Source organism: Dysidea avara, chromosome 14 (assembly GCF_963678975.1).
Source record: "Dysidea avara chromosome 14, odDysAvar1.4, whole genome shotgun sequence".
Lineage (NCBI taxonomy): Eukaryota > Metazoa > Porifera > Demospongiae > Dictyoceratida > Dysideidae > Dysidea > Dysidea avara.
The window spans coordinates 710,606-733,048 of record NC_089285.1 but is presented as its reverse complement, the minus strand read 5'-3'; the positions used below and the strand labels follow the sequence as shown (position 1 = coordinate 733,048).

Below are 22,443 nucleotides of genomic sequence, written 5' to 3'. Positions count from 1 at the left end.
GGCCGATGTTAATCTCCACTGCGCTGTGTAGTATAATGATGTGGGGGAGGCTAGACATAAGTTATTTGGCATTTTAATCAAGTTATGTGTTAATGGTTTAGCGGTGACTACAAGCCATGCCATAATAAACTGTCAGGGTTTAGGCCATGCCCAACAATAAACTTTTACGTTTCTATGTAGTACCAGTCACTTGTCTCAACTGTATAGCAGTAGTAAAATGTACTTAAAACCTGTTTACCATGAGTAACTTTTACTTGTGGTATACATCTAACTTTACATTTTAGCCTAGAATGAGCTGTATATCAATGGTTATGTCACTAATATGAGCCATTTAATAATGATGAGGATGAGTGTTAGTGTTATTAGTGTATATCGGATCGGTTATCGGTATCGGCTAATTCTGTTGCTTAATATCGGTTATCGGAATAATCAGCTAATTTGGATATCGGTGCAACACTACTAATGGACTCCACTGGCAGTTCCTTGAACAGCTACGTGCAAAGCCAACGTTGTCTCAAGATCTGTTCAGCTGCCTACTGGCTCACAGTATCAAATGCTTTTATAATACACTCAACTACCCTAACAGAATTCCCAAAGACCATACATTTTGTGGATCAAAATATGTTTCTCTATTTCCGAGCCTTGAATGGGTTCCAACAGGCATGCCCAAGCTGGATCCTATCAAAAATTTTTTATCTTATGTGGTAAGGAACTAACAGAAAAAAATTGGTGCTTTTGTCAGTTGTGTCCACATTTTTTTGCTAAACCACCTAACTAACTGGGTATACCCTACAGCATTTGCAACAAAAGACAATGAGAATTCATGGCAAAATTCTGGAAACTTTTAGATGAAGGGTGTGCCGAATTCCATTTATGACAATAATATATATTTTGTGATAAACACATTTACAATTACTACAATATAAATTTATTTCTTATAATGTAAACGTATCCTTTTATGCATGCAATCTATGTGACTGTCATTTAGAAAGTATTGTATATACTTAGCAAAGATCCAGCAGCAGCCCCCCTAGCTATACGCTGAAACACATTATTGAATCTGATGTCATTTTCAGTGATAGCTACATGTGTACCTATTTGAAATATTGGCATTTACTGACTATCATTAATTTGCAAGTGATTAGTGAATACGTTTGAAATAGACCCACTATTTTTGTCATCTTGGAACCATGCATACACTTTCTAGCCATAGAAAGAATAATTATAAGGTTGTGTGATTTTAAGAACTTTGTCTGTAAAGAAAAAAATCACTACATATAACTACTACTGTACTACAACACATTTCTGTTTGCACAATGATAATTTGTTTACAGATAAAAGAATGTAGCCATAGAAAGAATAATTATAAGGTTGTGTGATTTTAAGGACTTTGTAAGAAAAAAAATCACTACATATAACTACTACTGTACTACAACACATTTCTGTTTGCACAACGATAATCTGTTTACAGATAAAAGAATGTATGTAGTACAATGAAAACTGAAATGCTATATGCGTAAATATCCTGTTCAAAGTATTCCTATGGTTGCTAATCATCCATTTAGTAACATGCCTCTTCAAAATACAATTGAACTCCTGTTCAAACTCCAGATAAGATTCTTAAGTTGAAGGTAAGACCAAAGTAGAGCTACAAGTATGACCAACTGGGTGTCTGCCCAACTGCATTGAAGCATATGGTTATATTCTTTTTATCAGGGGATACACCACTGTGCATCATATTTATAGCAACCATGGGTTGACTAAGAAGTGATACTTTGCAACATCAAGGAGTTTAGCTTTCAATTGTGATGAACTGGATCGGCACATCCTCAATCCAAAGCCACCCAAAATTGTAATAAGTTTATTCTGCAGTTCATTTGAAAATATTGGTGTTTCTGAGTCCTGTTTAATAGTAGCTGCTTCAAGTGCGTACAAGCTTTCAGTATAAGCCTGTACAAGCAACTGTGATGGAACATCCACCATTGGACCAAGTAGAACAGCTACCATGCTTGGAAAAGCAAGTGAAACTGGCAAATATCCACTAACCAAAGAGCCATGTGACATAATTTGGCCAAATTAAGGTAGTGCAGACATAGCAATGGTGGCATGCAAATTGGGGCTGAGTAGACAGGTTCCTTCAAAGCACTGACTGTAGACTACTTTCCAAAAGGCACTGAACATATCCCTACTCACTCTTCCACAATCTAAAGCTTCATCCTGGAAACGTACTCATAATGGGTATTCTTTGAGTGTGTCCTTAATGTTGAACAGTTGCATGACATCCCTATGTACCTCATCCCTACTGATCAGGTGACAAATTGTTGGCTTGACAGGGAAAATTGCCTTTACAAAATCTAATTGTTTGCCATCAACTATGTGGAATAAGAAATACGTTTATAAGACTACTGAAACTTACTACTCTATCAAGAACTCACCTATCTGAATAAACTCTACAGCTCTGGTAGCTGTCAGTTCATTGCTATCATCTGCTTTAGCAATCTCTTTGCTTTTGTTATTAGCTAAGCAAATAAGTATGTACATCAAGACACACGGTAGTGTGTTGTGCTGCCCATGAAGCCGGCGCACCACACTGTGAGTATATTGACAGGAAGAAAGAAAACATCATCTCGGTAATCCCTTATCCGATTGGAACCAAATTTGCTACAGAGTTGCCCACCAGCCAGGGAGGTCTACATTCCAAATTTGAAGGAAATCGCTCCAGCCATTTCTGAGATACGAGCTGCCAAAGTTTCAATTTTTTCTCTTCGTTTTTTTTTCTTCTAGGCATTCCAGCCCGATTTTTAAATTTTGGGAAAAATGGGCTTTTTATATGCTCAAGCAAAGTAACTACACACTTTAAAGTAAGCACCAATGACTACCTTCTACCCAACAGTATGTTTTTTAAAGTTTTAAAATATTCTTCGTACATTGCATGGCTTGAAAAGATTACAAAACAACACCACAAAACTTACTTATATGTAACGCACACGATAAAACTAAGATTTTCAGGATGATCAGCGTGTGGACAAATCTCACAGCGGTTTTCATCCTCATTGGAGCTCGGACGACGGAGCAATCCCAAGTTAAACACGAGTTGTCATTTTGTGCCAGAGTTCTATTAGGGAATATACGGAGAATTTTTTATTAAAAAATCTCGGATACTGGAATGCCTACTTCTTCTTCATGTTTTTGCACACTTGCAAAAATTGCTATAAAACGCAAATGCGTACTCCGATTACCTTGAAATTTGGCATACAGACAGGGAGTCCAAAGGCGAATCCTAGTATCAAATTTGGTGCAAATCCGATGAATGGTTCAGGAGTTATGACCAATTATTCGCGTAAAGCAAGATCAATTTGTTGTCACACCTACAGGGTAAACCGCTTCATGGAATGAGTTGAAAATTGCTATGTAGATGGAGTAACCATCGTAGGAGTGCCTTTTGGTGGTTTGAAACGAATCGATATAAACACCATGGAGATATGACACAAAACTCAACCTGTGTCACAATTACGCAATCGATTTTTATGAATAAAAAGTACTGTATAGCGGGTATTTCTCGCGCGAACTTTAATGTCGCGTTTGGAAAAATTCGCGACATTTTGTACAACGTAACCTTTTGTTTGTCGTGTGATATTGTTACGTAGGGTCCTCGTGGAAAAGCGTGAACATGTCTATTTTGAACTACTTTCAGCAGAAGAAAAAGGTCCATAATCCTCATGGACCTTTATCTAAAACTATTTCTCCTGTCACCAGTGAATCCACTAATTCTGAGGTTCATGAAGTTTATGCTAGTATGGCCAGTGGCTGTTCAGTGAAGAGTAGGAAGGAAAAAAAGCCCCGTGTCTATTCAGATATGCAAAGAGCTGAAATGGGCAAGCTTACGTGCAGGGTTGGTCCGACTGAAGCAGCGAAGCAGTTCACGAGTAAGTTGGGGTTTACCATCAACGAAAGCACAATGAGATCATAAAGAAGGATTACTTGGATAAGCGATATGATAGAAGACTACGAGAGGAAGATGATACAATCCCTGAGTTACCGGTTTAAAAAAAAAAAGGGAGGCCACTCCTTCTGGGGAAGAAGCTTGACAAAGTAGTGCAGGAATACATACTGAAGCTCAGAGATCATGAGTGTGCCATAAACACCACAGTTGTTATTGCTATGGCAAGAGGTTTGGGAACAGTGTTGGAGTGAACAAGACTTGCTAAATATGGTGGACCTGCAACGTTATCAATACATTGGGCTAAATCCTTGTTAAAAAGGATGGATTTTACTAAACGAAGAGCCACAACAAAGAGCAATCCACCCCAAGATGATTTGGAAGAGGTCAAGTATTCCTTTCTTACTGAAGTAGTGGAAACTGTTGATATAAATGATATTCCGCTAGAGCTCATACTCAATTGGGACCAGACTGGTATCAATCTGGTTCCAACTGCTTTTTGGACGATGGATAAAAGAGGAAAGAAAAGAATTGCAATTGAAGGCTACCAAGATAAGCGACAGATCACAGCTGTAATGTGCGGTAGCCTTGTGGGGGAGCTCCTGCCAATGCAGCTGATTTATGCTGGGAAAACAAGTTGTTGCCATCCTGCTTATCAGTTTCCACAAGATTGGCTGATTTCTCATGCTGAAAATCATTGGGCCAATGAAATTGCCATGCTAAAATACATAGATGAGGTGATAGTTCCTTTTGTGCAGAAAAAGAGAAACATTTGAAGTAGATGAAAATCATCCGGCATTGGCTGTCTTCGATCATTTTAAAGGACAGCTAACAAAGAAAGTAACTGATGCACTTGAAGAAAACCACATCCATTCTGTACTAATCCCAGCTGCATACACTGGGCTTCTACAGCCGATGGACATCTCTGTCAATAAAGCTGTGAAATCATTTCTGCGAAGCAAGTTTTCAGAGTGGTATTCTGATGAACTGACTGAGCTGTTTACTAATGATGAATAGACGATTGTTGACCTTTCAACTGCAAGGATGAAATGTATGGGAGGAAGTGGATTGTAGAGATGTTTGAGTACTTGCAAGATAATCCGCAGATAATTGTACACGGCTTCAGGCATGTCGGAGTATTCGATGTTCTAGGAATTCTGGATGATGATGAGTTACCAGATTACATGAATGATTAGGATTCTGACCTAGATGAAGATAGTGTTGACGAATACAGAGATGAAGACATTTTAGATACAGTGGGAAGTTCCCTATCTGTATCTGCTGTTTATATAGCTTCTGAATCTGATAGTGATGATGGTGATACATCAGCTTATCCAATTCTGATATCAGATTCTAAAGATGAGGTGCCATGGCTTATACAGTCAATTATGTAACTGTTGTAGACGATTCTTGTGACGCCACACTCTTCAACTTCAAAAGTTCCTTTGCTTTCCCACAAAATTTCAATTTACATGGAATTTCTAGTCTTCCTTGTGCCAAATCAGAGGAACACCATCGTCGTTCAGTTACTGTGGCTATAATGTCTCTGCCTCTCAGGATAAACATACTACAAAGCCTGGAAATTTTCTTGGGAAGGTGACCAACTATCACGCCTGAACCATGCTTTTTTACTGCCACAGCGTATCGATCTACCACATTGCTAGGTTACCTTTCACAAAGCAGCTCTTCTCCCAAAACTGCTGTCCACACCGTTCCGTAGACGTGATAGCCTCTAATGCACGAGGAAACAACAAATTCCATTATCGCGTGCACGCTCACGTGTTCTTAATATTCGCAAAAACTAAATTGCTACGAGTAATTTAATATCGTGAATTTTCGACGCCGCGACATAAGTGTCGCATAATTATATTTTCGCATGGTATTCTGTCCGCGAGTAATACCCGCTATACAGTATTAGTTTTTACGCCTACTAGGCAAACCGCTTAAAGCAATGAGCTGAAAATCGGTGTATAGCTGGAATAATCTTCATAAAAAGTCCTTGCAGTAGTATAGAAGAATTGGATTACAAACCACTGAGTTATGATTCAAAAGCCAACTCCATGTAGCAAATGCGAGAGCGAGATACTCTAATAGAACAGTCACCCTAATAGAGCATTCAGATAACTTATTTACTCCATTATAGAATCTATTACATTACAAGTTATTCTGTAGGGAGTTCAGCTGCAAATAGTTAATCTTATAGACAGTTCAGCAAGAAGCAAGTCGCCCTGTGGAGAGTTAAGCTACAAATATATCACTGTAGAGATTCAGAACATTACAAGTCACAATGAAGAGAGTTCAGCTATAAACAAGTCATGCACCCAGTAGAGAGTTCACCTACAATTAAGTCACTCTCTAGATAATTCAGAAACACACAAGTCACTGTGAAGAGAGTTCAGCTACAAACAAATTACCCTGTAGAGAGATCAGATACAAACAAAACACTTTGCAGAGAGTTCAGCTACAAACAAATCAACCTTTAGAGCGATCAGCAACAAACAAATCAACTTGTAGAGAGATCACCTAGAAACACATCAACCTGCAGAGAGATCAGCTACAAACAAATCAGCTTGTAGAGAGATCAGTTACACACAAATCAACCTGTAGAGAGATAAGCTAGAAACAAATGACCCTATAGAGAATTCAGCTACAAAGATCACCCTGTAGAGACATCACCTAGAAACTAGATACAATGTAAGGAGTTCAGCTACAAGTAATTCACCCAGTAGAGAGCTCAGCTAAACCAAATCAACCTGCAGAGAGATCAGCTACAAACAAATCACCTTATAGAGAGTTCAGCTACAAACAAATTATCCTGTAGAGAGATCGGCTACAAACACATCAACCTGCAGAGAGATCAGCTACACACAAATCAACTTGTAGAGAGATCAACTACAAACAAATCACCCTGTAGAGAGATCAGATAGAAACTAGACACAATGTAAGGAGTTCAACTACAAGCAAATCACCCTGTAGAGCGATCAGCTAGAAACAAATCACCCTGAAGAGAGGTCAGCTACAAACAAATCACCCTGTAGAGAGATCAGCTACAAACAAATCACCCTGAAGAGAGGTCAGCTACAAACAAATCAGCCTGTAGAGAGATAAGCTACAAACAAATCACCTTATAGAGAGTTCAGCTACAAACAAATCACCCTGTAGAGAGATCAGCTAGAAACAAATCACCCCACCATGTATATATATAATTTGTACATTTACTGATAAATTCAGAAATATTTAAAGTATTTAACATCTGCTTCATCTTTCTTCTTCCGGTGGTAAAGAAAAAGATAGGTTAAAAAAGCCCCATAGGCTGGCTTTGGGGTATACAAATACAAAAAGAAGTGAAATCTAATCCAAAACAGCCAAGCTGTAAAAAACCAAGGTGGCGGCCTAGAAATGGCTGTAATGGTAGGTTAATAGTAAAAATTTTAATAACGACAATTCAGGTAAATTTACACAGCATAATTCATACACAAATACTGATTGCATTTATTCCGTCTATGTTTAGGTGATGGAACTAATAGTCCAAAAATTCTACGTTGGCTCAAACAAAAACAGACCACACCCCAATAGTGAATAACATTAGAGTCATTTATAGATTTGAGGTTCGTTTGGTCTCATTATAGGAGTTTTTTAAAATAGTTGTTCCAATACTGAATAAAGACGGGGTTAGAATATGTAGTATTGGAACACTATTTTGCTGTGCAAGACGAAACAGCACCAAAATTCACCTGAATTGTCGTTATTAAAATTTCTACCATTAACCTACCATTACAGCCATTTCTAGGCCGCCACCTTGGATTTCACATCTTTTTTCACCATAGCCTTTTTGAGGGCCGCACACTTTTTTTTACAGCTTGGCTGTTTTGGATTAGATAATAAACACTCTATGTGAAAAGTGTGGCCAGATCCGTAAAATCTCTTATGAATTCTTTTATATGTATCTGAGAGTTAAAGCCCAACAAAGTAACAACAGAAAGATATTTGCACTGATTGCCACAACAAACTCACTGGTGGGATGTGTCCTCTGGGGTTCCGACGAGTGTACACCCTGTGCGCCTTGCCTTGTCTTTCCTTTTATCTTCAATCAGGTTGGATGTCTTCTTCAAGCATCCAAATCATACCGAGGTGTTAAGATGGCGAGATCGGCAAGCAATTGGATAGTAATCGAGTGAAATTCTGTTAGTCGAGACTAAGCTCCAGACAACTGAAAAGGCCTGTTTTGCTCACCATGTGCTAGCTCACAGCTAGCTAATTATGTATAGCTACATTAATTTATAGCCAGCTGTAACTGTATTATACATTATACATAATTATAGTAGATAATAACAACGCAGGTGACGACAATGATGTCCTGAATGCGGGAAGTGGTAATGTCCAGTATGATACCCAATCCCAGTTGCTCAAGTTGTATGAATAGATTTAAAAATGGATGTACAATGGCTGAAGGAGTATCATCCTGAACTAATTTGTGACCGGATCTTGGAAAACCTACCTCTTGGGCACAAGCAAACTTTTTGGGAAAACTCAATTGAAATTTCAACATTTTTTTCAATATTAATTTTTTTTGCACATTTGGATAAAGCAACTATTAAACCTTCTTGCTGTGAAGTTTCACACCCATAGCTTCTTTTTCTTAGGAGATATGGATGATTATATCAGACCATGTAGTAATTTCACATGCGTGGGACAACAATTAATTTACAAATTAGGTGATTTGTTCAGGTGCTGGAATGGCTAAAACTTAGTCTTAGACAATAATACATGGCATTTAATTGCATAAATGTACCAAGAATACTTCATTAAACTATCAGAAATGTCTTATAAAGTATTCTAGATAGTACAAACGGAATTATTGGTAAACAAAGTGGTTTGTCACCATTTGTCACCCTTAATCACTCACAGAACTCAATACATTATCATAAAAGTTAGTTTGTAATGTACAGGAGAGAAAATTGGCCATATCTCAGGAATGCTTAAAGATATTAAGTTGAAATTTTGACACAAGATAGATAAGCACCCAGTACCTTATTTAAGCTATAAAACAGAAAATTGACCAATGTGCCAAAAAGGTAGGTTTTCCAAGATCAGGTCACATTTTAAGTTGTTCAGACTCATTGTTTGCATTTGTTGTGCTTTTCACACAGATGCTGGTTATGCACAATGGCTGAAGGAGTACAATCCTGAACAATTGCCATCTAATTGTAAGTTACTAAGACTCATTGTTTGCATTTGTTTACTTTTCATGCATTGTGTGCATGCATGCATGCAAGTGTGTGTGTGTGTGTGGGTGCGTACTGGCATGCCAGCGTGTGATAAGTATGAGACATAATGGGATTTTCCCTGAAATTTATGCACAATTATCTTCCTGTATCTCTGGTTTTTTCAATGAGAATGATACTCAACTTCAATGAAAAGCAGAAATATCTACACCTAAGGAAGTGACAGTTCCTCCACGGCAAGTTGGTACAGTAAAGTAGTCTCCACTCTAAGAAATTCTGGCTGCAAATAAGCCCAAGTGTCTAGAAGAAAAGCCAAATTGAAAACAATTTGTGGCAATGCTGTAACTTGTATTACAAAGCTGTATAAGAGCTAAAATTACACATGGACACAGCATTATGGGATAAAAAGATACAAGTCATAAAAATTATAAAAGGTAGGCAAATTCTATGTGCCCACATGCCCTATTGTTGCACGCCAGGTCACATTTAATCAGTATTAATACAGTCAAATGTATATATAGCTATAGAACAAACTGGTTTAGGAGTAGCAACTTCTGTATCCAATAGTCTCAATGTTTCATGGCTGATAGGGTGATCATCCTCTACTGTTGACTGACTAGACAGTATTGCTGCTGAAACAAGGGTTGGCAACTCCCATGTTATATCCCCTACTGTTACAAAATAATGAAGGATTTAACAATTCAAAATCTTTTCAATGATCACAGGCCATTGGAGACAGGTATGGTAAATATTTTGGCAAATCTCAATAAAGATGTTCCAAAAATCTAACTTTTCAGTTTGTCCCAACCAGAAGAGCTGTATCGGTTACATCTGGATCACCCTATGTAAAAAGATTATGCATTATTACATATACTGCTGATAGCTATATATAATAACTTTAATTTGTGTATAATATTTATATTTAGACTATGGTACAGCTCATTTACAGGATTACTAAATCACTTAGTCACCTGACATGCCCACTTAGTCACCTACAAATGTTCATTTAGTAACCGGCCCTCAAGCATCTTTATAAGAAAAGAGTGTTTACAAGAAATTAACTGAATTAATATTATAAATTATTGTATAGTGATTGTGTAATTAATTTTGTAAAAAAAATGACCAGGAAGGGAACCAGAAACATATAATTAACTTTTCATGGTCTTATAGATGGTTATGGTAGGCCATTTGTTTCAAAATGATTATTTGATATGTTCAATGAATTATTTGGTATTTTCAATGAATTATTTGATATGTTCAATGAATTATTTGGTATATTCAATGAATTATTTGCAGTGTTGGGAAAGTTACTTTGTAAAAGTAACTAGTTACATATTACATATTACTTGCAACTGAACTATTTAGTTACAGTTACATATTACCCATAAAATAAAGTAACTATAATAATATTACATATTATATTACTTTGTGTTGCATTGTTGGACAATGTGCAAATCTTGGCTATAAGTAAGAAGCTGATGAATAAGCTTCATTCAGTAGGCTTCGTTACTTTGTTGTGGCTAGGCGTTACTCAGAGGCTAACTAACAAGATTAGTAACTTCGTTACTTGTAATAATAATATTACGTAATATTAGACTCGTTACAGTAACTATATTACTTAGGTAACGCGTTACATTTGTAAGTGAAGTAACTTGAGTTATATTACCTGTTTTTATAGCGTATTTCGTTATAATATTATTACTTTGTTACCACAAAAGTAATAATATTACGTAGCGCGTTACTTATGTAACGCGTTACTCCCAACACTGATTATTTGATATGTTCAATGAATTATTTGGTATATTCAATGAATTGTTTGATATATTCAATTTTAGTGTTTTATTTTTGTAAACTTTATTTTTGCGTAACGATAATAAATATTTTTGTGTTTGGTATCATTATCACTATCAGTAGCGATCTAGTTGGTAGCAATATTGGACAGGATGATCACGATAGTAGCGAGAGCGAGAGAAAGCCTAGTACAATAACACAGCAGCGCGTACTGCAACAGTTGCTACTTTAAATTTAAGACAATGGATGGTGAGCAAGCTGAGGTGAGGTTTTGTATGTGTGCATACATATTGGCAGCGTAATCTGTTCACTATACTACCCGATTTACGGCAGCTAGCTAGGTCGGATGAATTAACATGTTGTCACACATGCTCAGTGCCGAGTGCATCCGCTCGGAGTGCATGCAGGTGTACGGTCTCGTGGTCTAGGATCGGTGAATAGCATAGCATGGCTGGGATGATGTACATGTCGGGTGTAAAATTCGTTGCCTGCCACACCATACAGCTCACGTGGCCTCAGCAATACCATGGCAACCCAGCGGCCAGATTATTTCTGAGGTAGCTAGCAAGCTATATAGCTAAAACAATAACATTATACCATGTCAATCAGAGAATTTGATATTTACAAAGTTTTCAGATACCTAAGCCATTAATAAAACAAACTGCATAACTTTGTGGATTGCAGTGCTAACTAAATTCCAGTCATTGAGGAGTCATGCATTTTTAAAATAGCAACAAGCATGCATTGTTACTAACATTTTTCACAGTGGATAAACACTCCTATATCACTGAAGAATCCTAGCAAAAGCGATGCATCTCCAACAGAGACTTCTTCATATAGTAGCTAGCACTGACCTTACCCATAGTTAACCCAATAATATTATAGTAATGTACCGTATATTATGTAGATGACTCAGGTGCTGAGAGAAGTTGGGTTAATGCAACTTGTTAGGAACTTTGAATGGGAAAAAGTGAGATTGTAAATTGTTATGTATTTAAAATGATGTTCCTCTTCATTCCTGCAGGTAACACCAAAGCTCGTACCAAGTTTAACTGATGCACAATTAACAGATTTGGGTGTCACCACAATAGGTGACAAAGCCATGTTGAGAGCAGCTTGTCAAGTTTCTAGAGGTATATATAGTCAAGAGGCTTTAAGCTTCAGGCTAGCTGAACTGCTTCAATATTAAATTGTGCTTTTATGATTGTTGATAGGTAACACCAGCCGCCAACTAACTGCCATAACAAGAAGCCAGGGGGGTGATGGGCTGTAGACCCAAATTTGAATTAGGTGTTGTTCCTCCTACCAAGAAAGGAAAGCGCAAGTCAACAGCACTGACTTTTACAAGTGCCAAACGCCGTCACAGTATTTGCTAAAACTTGATTGTTTTTAAGCACATGGGCTCTGATAATTCTTCAGAATTCTCACGGTTAGATGGAAAGAAAGTCAGTACTAGGATATGGACCCTGTAATGGTTGGTGTGATGGAATAAAGTTGCGCCATTCATCCTACTATAAAATCGTTCTTGAACCTTCGCCGTTTGTGATGTGCTACAATAACAGTGTAGAACAGCCCATTTTCTTAGTGCTTATTTCGGTAGCGAAACTAAATTCGATAATAACTTGGATATCACAGGATATTTGAAATTTAATTAATGGAGTGGGCGGACACTTGACCGCCACCTTAATTTAATCTAAAAAGTTACCGAATTCAATTTCAGAAGCATAAATTTTCAAAAACTTCTTGCTGCTTTGCATACTTGTTGAGTGACATCCTCTTTTGTCCCCTGCAAATTCTAGAACTATATCCTGTTGTATAAACCTGAACTCCCCTCTTTTTCGTTCTAGGTCTGCCGCTACTGTCTAGTAGTTCTAACTGTACCATGATAAACTAAAACTGTATGTACTACCTTAACAACATACATGGGATAATCCAAAAAAAGCTTTAGCTTGTTGGGAGCATGCTTTAAAGTTCTGGTTGCCTTATCATTTAAGCAGTGTAATAATTATAGGTATGATATTAATATATATATATATATATATATGATATTAATATTATAGGTATGATATATAATTATTAATCCATTGATATTAATGCTATTGCTATGTGACAATGTGCAATATATAATGCTTGGGCATGATTTTTAATATGGAGAAAGAATGAGACAATAAGATTCTAGTGTTTTGTTAGCAGATTATAGTCAAGAGCATTTTGTTGTATGTGGACCTTATTCACAACATTGGGGACTTCGTACAGGGTTGTATTAGGAGAGATGGTGTTTCACTACAAAAATATTTATATACAGCAGCAAGGGGAAAGGTGAGGCACACATACTTAGTTACAAGGCAAACGCGCAGTTTTGTATCCATATCAAAGCTTAGGTTTGGTTTTGCCTAGTGCGATTATTTCACATTGCCACATTGTGCTAACTAGCTTCTTACCTTCATTGTCCAATAGTCCCATGTTGTGAAAGCTGCAAACAGTTCATTTTGGTTACTACAAATGAAAACATGATGAAGTCTCCCCACGGTAATTTTGTCAATTATGATGCAAATGCAGATAAGGTCCATTCAACCAGGTCTCTTTATATAATTATAGCAAACATACAGGTATAAATCGAATAAATGTTTCATAATATGCTCTGCTTCTTGCATCTGGGAGTAAGTAGCATAGGCAGCACAGTGCAGTAATGCTCTTGGTCTCTATAAAATCATGAATAGTTCAAGTCAATTGATTTATACCAAGCGATGTCCAGCTAAATTTAGAATTCAGAAGATGCTACTAGAAAACTTCTTGTAAGCTGACTCTAACCACTTTTTGTGTAGGCCTTTTACATCTAAACTGACTAAATTCTTCCATTTAATTATCTAGTACTTATGTCATGGAACTGATTCTTTGAATTTTGATATTGATTTTAATGTACAATAACTAGAAAGTGTAAAATTCATAGTCATGGTATACCTTCTAACTATATCCCACAGCTTTAGCCACTGTCAAGGAGTCAGTAAGTAAGTACATACAGGTAAGTCAGTAATACTACGTTTACACTGTCCTCCCAACCCTGGGTCAGTTGGGTCTACCCTGAGTCAACCCTGGTTATAATCTCAGTGTAAACGTAAAGCAAGTTACCGTGACGCGAGTCGACCTGCCTCGCTTCAATAGCTAGGATCAACCCACTTGACTCGTGTCACTAGATCACGTGGTGGTAAGTTAAAATGGCGGTGTGGCAGGAAGAAGAGACCATAAAGCTGCTTGATTTATGGAGCGAAGAAAACGTACAAGCATTACTGGAAGGGTGCGCAAGAAATAAGACCGTCTATGACAAGCTTGCTGAGGACATGGCTGGACATGGATACAATCGAACGGGTGGACAATGCCATGAGCGCATTAAGAAATTAAAGAAGGATTTTAAAAAGACAAAGGATAACCTCAAGCAGACCGGGAATGGTAATTGTAGGAAACAATGCAAGTTCTTCGATAAGTTAAACGAAATCCTTGGTGAACGGCCTTCTATCCAGCCTGCAGTTGTTATCGACTCCAGTTCCTCAAGCATGAACACGAGCATTGCGAGTACAACAGAGTCAGATTGTGAAGAAGAACAAAGCAGTGGAATTGTGAAGAGGGAAAGAGACCAGACAATCTGGACGATCCGCCATCTGAAGGACAGACTCCACATGCTGAGGGAAGTGTGCAGAGTGACAGCATAAAAGGTGAAACACAGCCTAAAGGAAATCAATCTGAGGGAGAAAATAAAAAGAAGACAGTGGATAAGAAGAAAAAGAGGCTGACACGTGAGGAACGGTTGGAGAAGACAGTGAATGGAGTGATGGATAAGGTACTCAAGCATCAACAAGATTCTGATGATGAGTTCATGGAACTGGAAACCAAAAGGATGAAATTGGAAGAGAAAATGATGGAATTAGAGAATGAACGCCGCAGGGAAGAGAGAGCTTTTCAGTTCAGATTATTTTTGATAATGTATCAAGGGTCACCCTCCCAGTCATCTACCATGAACTATGCTCCTTCTATGATGCCTCCACCATTTGATACGTCCGGTAGTAGTAGTATGCAACACTACTCTTCACCTTCGTCACCAGACATGCCTTATTAACAGTGATTATTTCATTGGTTATTTTCCAGTGAGTACATGATTTAGTGTGCATTATTACTTGTATCTAATTATAATGATAACTATCCTACATATTCATGACATCTAACATAACAAGAATAACATTTACATCTTGTAATGTTTATGTGTTCTTACTACATATCTTATGAATCAAGACACACGATAGTGTGTCGTGCGGCCCAAGAAGCCGGCGCGCCACACCGTGAGTATATTAACAGGAAGAAAGAAAACGCAATTTTCACACCTATGTAGCTCTGTGATCCCTTATCCGATTGGAACCAAAATTGCTAGAGACGTGCCGCCCAGTTAGGGGAGTCTACATACCAAATTTGGAGAAAATCGCTCCAGCCATTTCCGAGATACGAGCGAACAAAATTTCGTTTTAATTTCTTCGTTTTTTTCTTCTTCTTCTTCTTCTTCTTCATCTTCTTCATTTCGCACACTTCGCAAAATTCGCCATAAAACACGAATGCGTGCTCGGATCGGGCTGAAATTTGGCACACTTAAAGGGCTCATTAAGGAGGATCTCCGTATCAACTTTGGTAGGAATCCGATGAACATTCACGGAGTTATGACCGATTATTTGCGTAAAATAAGGTCGAAGGTCTGTCACGCCTACAGGGTAAACCCCTTGGAGGAATCAGTTGAAAATTGATATGTAGATGGAGCAACCATCATAGGAGTGCCTTTTTGTGGTTTGAAAGGAATCGGGATAAAGACCATGGAGATATGACACAAAACCCAACCTGTGTCAAAATTACGCGATAGATTTTTATGAATAAAAAACTATTAGTTTTCGTGTCTACCAGGCAAACCGCTTAGACCAACGAGCTGAAAATCAGTATGTAGCTTAAATAATCATCATAGAAAGTCCTTGCAGTAGTACAGAAGAATCGGATTACAAATCACAGAGTTATGGTTCGAAAGGCAACTACGTGCAGCAAATGCGAGATCGAGATACTCTAATAGAACAGTCACCCTAATAAATCATTCAGCTGCATTTATAATTTACTCAGTAATATTACATTGCAAGTTATTCTGTAGAGGATTCAGCTACAAACAAGTCACCCTGTAGTCAGATCAGCTAGAAGAAGATACCTTATAGATTGTTCAGCTACAAAGAAGCCATCATATAGAGAGTTCAGCTCAAATAAATCACCCTGTAGAGAATTCAGCTACAAACAAATTACCCTATAGAGAGATTAGCTAGAAGGAGTTACCTTGTAGAGACTTCAGTTACAAAGAAACAATCATGCAAAGAGTTTAGCTGCAAACAAATCACCCAGTAGAAAGTTCCGCTATGAACAGATCACACTGTAGAGAGTTCAGTTAGAAACAAGTCATCTTGTAGATAGATCAGCTAGAAGAAGTCACTTTGTAGAGAGTTCAGCTACAAAGAAACCACCATGTAAGAGAGTTCAGCTGCAAACAAATCACCCTGTAGAGAGTTCAGCTAGGAACAAGTCACCCTGTACAGAGATCAGCTAGAAACAAGTCATCCTGTAGAGAGTTCAGCTAGAAGAAATTACATTGTAGAAAGTTCAGCTACAAAGAAACTACCATGTAGAGAGTTCAGCTACAAACAAATCACCCTGTAGAAAGATCAGCTAGAAGAAGTTACCTTGTAGAGACTTCAGCTACAAATAAGTCACCCTGTAGAGAGTTCAGCTAGAAACAAGTCATTATGTAGAGAGATCAGCTAGAAACAAGCCACCCGTAGAGAGTTCAGCTAGAAGAAATTACATTGTAGAGAGTTCAGCTACAAACAAATCACCCTGTAGAGAGTTCAGCTAGAAACAAGTCACCCGTAGAGAGATCAGCTAGAAACAAGTCATCCTGTAGAGAGTTCAGCTAGAAGAAATTACATTGTAGAAAGTTCAGCTACAAAGAAACTACCATGTAGAGAGTTCAGCTGCAAACAAATCGCCCTGTAGAGAATTCAGCTACAAACAAATTACCCTGTAGAAAGATCAGCTAAAAGAAGTTACCTTGTAGAGAGTTCAGCTACAAATAAATCACCCTGTAGAGACTTCAGCTAGAAACAAGTCACCCTGTAGAGAGATCAGCTAGAAACAGGCCACCAGTAGAGAGTCCAGCTAGAAGAAGTTACATTGTAGAGAGTTCAGCTACAAAGAAACTACCATGTAGAGAGTTCAGCTACAAACAAATCGCCCTGTAGAGAATTCAGCTACAAACAAATCACCCTGTAGAAAGATCAGCTAGAAGAAGTTACCTTGTAGAGACTTCAGCTACAAAAAAGTCACCCTGTAGAGAGTTCAGCTAGAAACAAGTCATTATGTAGAGAGATCAGCTAGAAACAAGCCACCCGTAGAGAGTTCAGCTAGAAGAAATTACATTGTAGAGAGTTCAGCTACAAAGAAACTACCATGTAGAGAGTTCAGCTGCAAACAAATTGCCCTGTAGAGAATTCAGCTACAAAAAAATTACCCTGTAGAAAGATCAGCTAGAAGAAGTTACCTTGTAGAGAGTTCAGCTAGAAACAAGTCCCCCTGTAGAGAGATCAGCTAGAAACAGGCCACCCGTAGAGAGTCCAGCTAGAAGAAGTTACATTGTAGAGAGTTCAGCTACAAAGAAACTACCATGTAGAGAATTCAGCTACAAACAAACCACCCTGTAGAGAATTCAGCTACAAACAAATCACCCTGTAGAAAGATCAGCTAGAAGAAGTTACCTTGTAGAGACTTCAGCTACAAATAAGCCACCCTGTAGAGAGTTCAGCTAGAAACAAGCCACCCGTAGAGAGTTCAGCTAGAAGAAATTACATTGTAGAGAGTTCAGCTACAAAGAAACTACCATGTAGAGAGTTCAGCTGCAAACAAATTGCCCTGTAGAGAATTCAGCTACAAAAAAATTACCCTGTAGAAAGATCAGCTAGAAGAAGTTACCTTGTAGAGAGTTCAGCTACAAATAAATCACCCTGTAGAGACTTCAGCTAGAAACAAGTCACCCTGTAGAGAGATCAGCTAGAAACAAGCCACCCGTAGAGAGTTCAGCTAGAAGAAGTTACATTGTAGAGAGTTCAGCTACAAAGAAACTACCATGTAGAGAGTTCAGCTGCAAACAAATTGCCCTGTAGAGAATTTAGCTACACACAAATCACCCTGTAGAAAGATCAGCTAGAAGAAGTTACCTTGTAGAGAGTTCAGCTAGAAACAAGTCCCCCTGTAGAGAGATCAGCTAGAAACAGGCCACCCGTAGAGAGTCCAGCTAGAAGAAGTTACATTGTAGAGAGTTCAGCTACAAAGAAACTACCATGTAGAGAATTCAGCTACAAACAAACCACCCTGTAGAGAATTCAGCTACAAACAAATCACCCTGTAGAAAGATCAGCTAGAAGAAGTTACCTTGTAGAGACTTCAGCTACAAATAAGCCACCCTGTAGAGAGTTCAGCTAGAAACAAGCCACCCATAGAGAGTTCAGCTAGAAGAAATTACCTTGTAGAGAGTTCAACTACAAACAAATCACCCTGTAGAGAGTTCAGCTACAAGCAAGTCACCTTGTAGAGAGTTCAGCTAGAAGAAGTTACATTGTAGAGAGTTCAGCTACAAAGAAACTACCATGTAGAGAGTTCAGCTGCAAACAAATTGCCCTGTAGAGAATTCAGCTACAAACAAATCACCCTGTAGAAAGGTCAGCTAGAAGAAGTTACCTTGTAGAGAGTTCAGCTACAAACAAATCACCCTGTAGAGAGTTCAGCTAGAAACAAGTTACCCGTAGAGAGATCAGCTAGAAACAAGTCATCCTGTAGAGAGTTCAGCTAGAAGAAGTTACATTGTAGAGAGTTCAGCTACAAAGAAACTACCATGTAGAGAGTTCAGCTTCAAACAAATTGCCCTGTAGAGAATTCAGCTACAAACAATCACCCTGTAGAAAGATTAGCTAGAAGAAGTTACCTTGTAGAGAGTTCAGCTACAAACAAATCACCCTGTAGAGAGTTCAGCTACAAACAAGTCACCCTGTAGAGAATTCAGCTAAAAACAAGCCACCCGTAGAGAGTTCAGCTAGAAGAAGTTACATTGTAGAGAGTTCAGCTACAAAGAAACTACCATGTAGAGAATTCAGCTACAAACAAATCACCCTATAGAAAGATCAGCTAGAAGAAGTTACCTTGTAGAGAGTTCAGCTACAAATAAATCACCCTCTAGAGAGTTCAGCTACAAACAAGTCATCCGGTAGAGAGATCAGCTAAAAGGATCACCTTGCAGAGAGGTCAGCTACAAAGAAATCACCATGTAGAGAGTGTAGCTGCAAAGAAATCACCCTGTAGAAAATTCAGCCACAAACAAATTGCCCTGTAGAAAGATCATTTAGAAGAAGTTACCTTGTGGAGAGTTCAGCTACAGAGAAACCATTCTGTAAAGAGCTCAGCTGCAAACAAATCACCTGTACAGAATTCAGCTACAAACAAATCACCCTGTACAGAGATCAGCTAGAAGAAGTCACCTTGTAGATCGTTCAGCTACAAACAAATCACCCTGTAGAGAGATCAGCTAGAAGAAGTCACCTTGTAGAGAGTTTAGCTACAAAAAAACCACCATGTAGAGAGTTCAGCTGCAAAGAAATCACCCTGTAGAAAATTCAGCCACAAACAAATTTCCCTGTAGAAAGTTCAGTTAGAAGAAGTTACCTTGTAGAGAGTTCAGCTACAAAGTAACCATTCTGTAAAGAGCTCAGCTGCAAACAAATCACCTGTACAGAATTCAGCTACAAACAAATCACCCTGTAGAAAGATCAGCTAGAAGAAGTTACCTTGTAGACAGTTCAGCTACAAACAAGTTACCCTGTAGAGAGTTCAGCTAGAAGAAGTTACATTGTAGAGAGTTCAGCTACAAAGAAACTACCTTGTAGAGAGTTCAGCTTCAAACAAATTGCCCTGTAGAGAATTCAGCTACAAACAAATCACCCTGTAGAAAGATCAGCTAGAAGAAGTTACCTTGTAGAGAGTTCAGCTAGAAACAAGTCACCCTGTAGAGAGTTCAGCTAGAAACAAGTCACCCTGTAGAGAGATCAGCTAGAAACAAGTCACCATGTAGAGAGTTCAGCTAGAAGAAGTTACATTGTAGAGAGTTTAGCTACAAAGAAACTACCATGTAGAGAGTTCAGCTTCAAACAAATTGCCCTGTAGAGAATTCAGCTACAAACAAATCACCCTGTAGAAAGATCAGTTAGAAGAAGTTACCTTGTAGAGAATTCAGCTACAAACAAATCACCCTGTAGAGAGTTCAGCTACAAACAAGTCACCCTGTAGAGAGATTAACTAGAAACAAGCCACCCGTAGAGAGTTCAGCTAGAAGAAGTTACATTGTAGAGAGTTCAGCAGTTTAGCTGCAAACAAATCGCCCAGTAGAGAATTCAGCTACAAACAAATCACCCTGTAGAAAGATCAGCTAGAAGAAGTTACCTTGTTGAGAGTTCAGCTACAAACAAATCACCGTGTAGAGAGTTCAGCTACAAACAAGTCATCCGGTAGAGAGATCAGCTAGAAGGATCACCTTGCAGAGAGGTAAGCTACAAAGAAATCACCCTGCTTCATCTTTTCTTCTTCCTGTAGTAAAGAAATAAATGATAGGTTAAAAAGCCCTAAAGCTGGCCATAGGCCGGTTTTGGGGTATACAAATACAAAAAGAAGTGAAATCTAATCCAAAACAGCCAAGCTGTAAAAAAAGAGTGCGGCCCTGAGAAAGGCTATGGTGAAAAAAGATGTGAAATCCAAGGTGGCGGCCAAGAAATGGCTGTGATGGTAGGTTAATGGTAAAAATTTTAATAATGACAATTCAGGTGAATTTTGTGCGGCACCAAATTCACCTGAATTGTTGTTATTAAAATTTTTACCATTAACCTACCATCACAGCCATTTCTTGGCCGCCACCTTGGATTTCACATCTTTTTTCACCATAGCCTTTCTCAGGGCCGCACTCTTTTTTTACAGCTTGGCTGTTTTGGATTAGATAATATTCTACCAGGGCATTTCTAATACCTCGTGCACCATCACTTGAAACAGCTGATGTCCCTGCTGAAGGTGGTTGTTCTAAACTATGTGTTCACCATGGACTTCTGTTATGTTGTGGAGAATGCAACATGCCGTAATAGCATTAGGAATGTTTTTGGTCTTCATATCATTACTTTTACTCAGTCGTCGCCATAGATACTATAGCCTTACCCGGGATTAGAAATGCCAGGTTAACACTGTACTTTAATACTAGACGATCCGCACCCACTGACTATTAACACATCCACAAGTGACAATGACAGTATCCGTGACATATCCGTACATATGCGAATGCCCGCCAAAAGGCTGTGTGACCACGTGCTCTTTCTCAGAGAGATTGTTGGGTGAAAGGGCTGTCAGATGACCGATAGTGTTACTTGTGAGTTTGTACTACGTAATATATAGTATATATAGTGTAACTAAATGCTTTTTGAATGAAATCTACGCTTGTACATGAGCGATTCACGTACAGGGACAAGCTAACAATTAAAATATTTCCCTGTATCTCCCAACCACGACCATCTGAGAAGTTCATGCCAGAGATACGAGGCCTTATAGACTTTCACCACTGGAATAACACTGTTTAGCTTTCCCAGGTCATGTGATGTTTGCAATGCAACTCAATTCTTGTGTTGAAAATGTTCTTTCTTTTTTGTACCTATCTTGCACTCAGGTTAACAGATAGGAAGTAATTCTTGCTATTTTATTTAAGGGTACTAGTTGGGGTAATGGAATAATTCATTGTTATCAGCCAAGGATGTTGTGTTAGCCTAGTATTAAGGCTTGAAAGTTGCATATAGCATTCGTTCATGCTAATTTATGGATGTTTTGTGTGATAATGTTAATGCATGCTGTAAGCACAATAGCTGACTGCAATTAGTTTGCTACCATGTAAACACTGTCTTTTACAGAGGTTACTAAGGTGAGAAAATTGAAATTTGATGTTAGGAAACGTTCGTCTCAAGGGAAGACCAAATTGACTGCGAGTGATGTTAAGGCTTTGACCCAACCCACCTCTACCATGGTGAATGTTGAGATCCAGACTGATAGCCAGTGGTTTGTTGATAGCAAAGAAGTGCAAACAGAGTCTGAGGAAGATTGCACCAATGCCACTGTTACAATTGGTACACAGACTGAGCCAGATGTTGTCTTGCAAGCACCTCAGGACAATTTGACAAACCAAGGAGTAAGAGCTGTAAATGATGAAAGCATGAAGTGCTGTGAGGGAATAGTTGATGAGAAATATGCTTCACTGATTGCAAAACATAATGGTTTGTTCAAAGATGCTACAGGTAAGCAATGAACCATGCTGTGTGTTGTGCCAATTAAAATAATATTTTATGACCT

At 38.3% G+C, this 22,443-nt stretch overlaps 1 protein-coding gene across 1 annotated transcript; it reads left to right on the top strand.

Annotated features, from left to right (window-relative positions):
* Window positions 1-14,171: 14,171 nt before the first annotated feature.
* LOC136244828 (uncharacterized) lies at window positions 14,172-22,399 on the top strand. The gene is made up of 3 exons (XM_066036377.1): window positions 14,172-14,526; window positions 14,577-15,011; window positions 22,008-22,399. The coding sequence occupies exons 1-3, from the start codon at window positions 14,172-14,174 to the stop codon at window positions 22,397-22,399; spliced, it is 1,182 nt and encodes a 393-aa protein (XP_065892449.1).
* Window positions 22,400-22,443: the final 44 nt, after the last annotated feature.

What these genes read in the sequence shown, in the direction of transcription:
- LOC136244828 (XM_066036377.1), top strand. Translation starts at nt 14,172, where the DNA reads ATGGCGGTGTGGCAGGAAGAAGAGACCATAAAGCTGCTTGATTTATGG. An exon ending in CATGAACACGAGCATTGCGA is followed by an intron (nt 14,527 to 14,576) that starts GTACAACAGAGT and finishes GGAATTGTGAAG; the next exon opens with AGGGAAAGAGACCAGACAAT. An exon ending in TCCACCATTTGATACGTCCG is followed by an intron (nt 15,012 to 22,007) that starts GTAGTAGTAGTA and finishes TGTCTTTTACAG; the next exon opens with AGGTTACTAAGGTGAGAAAA.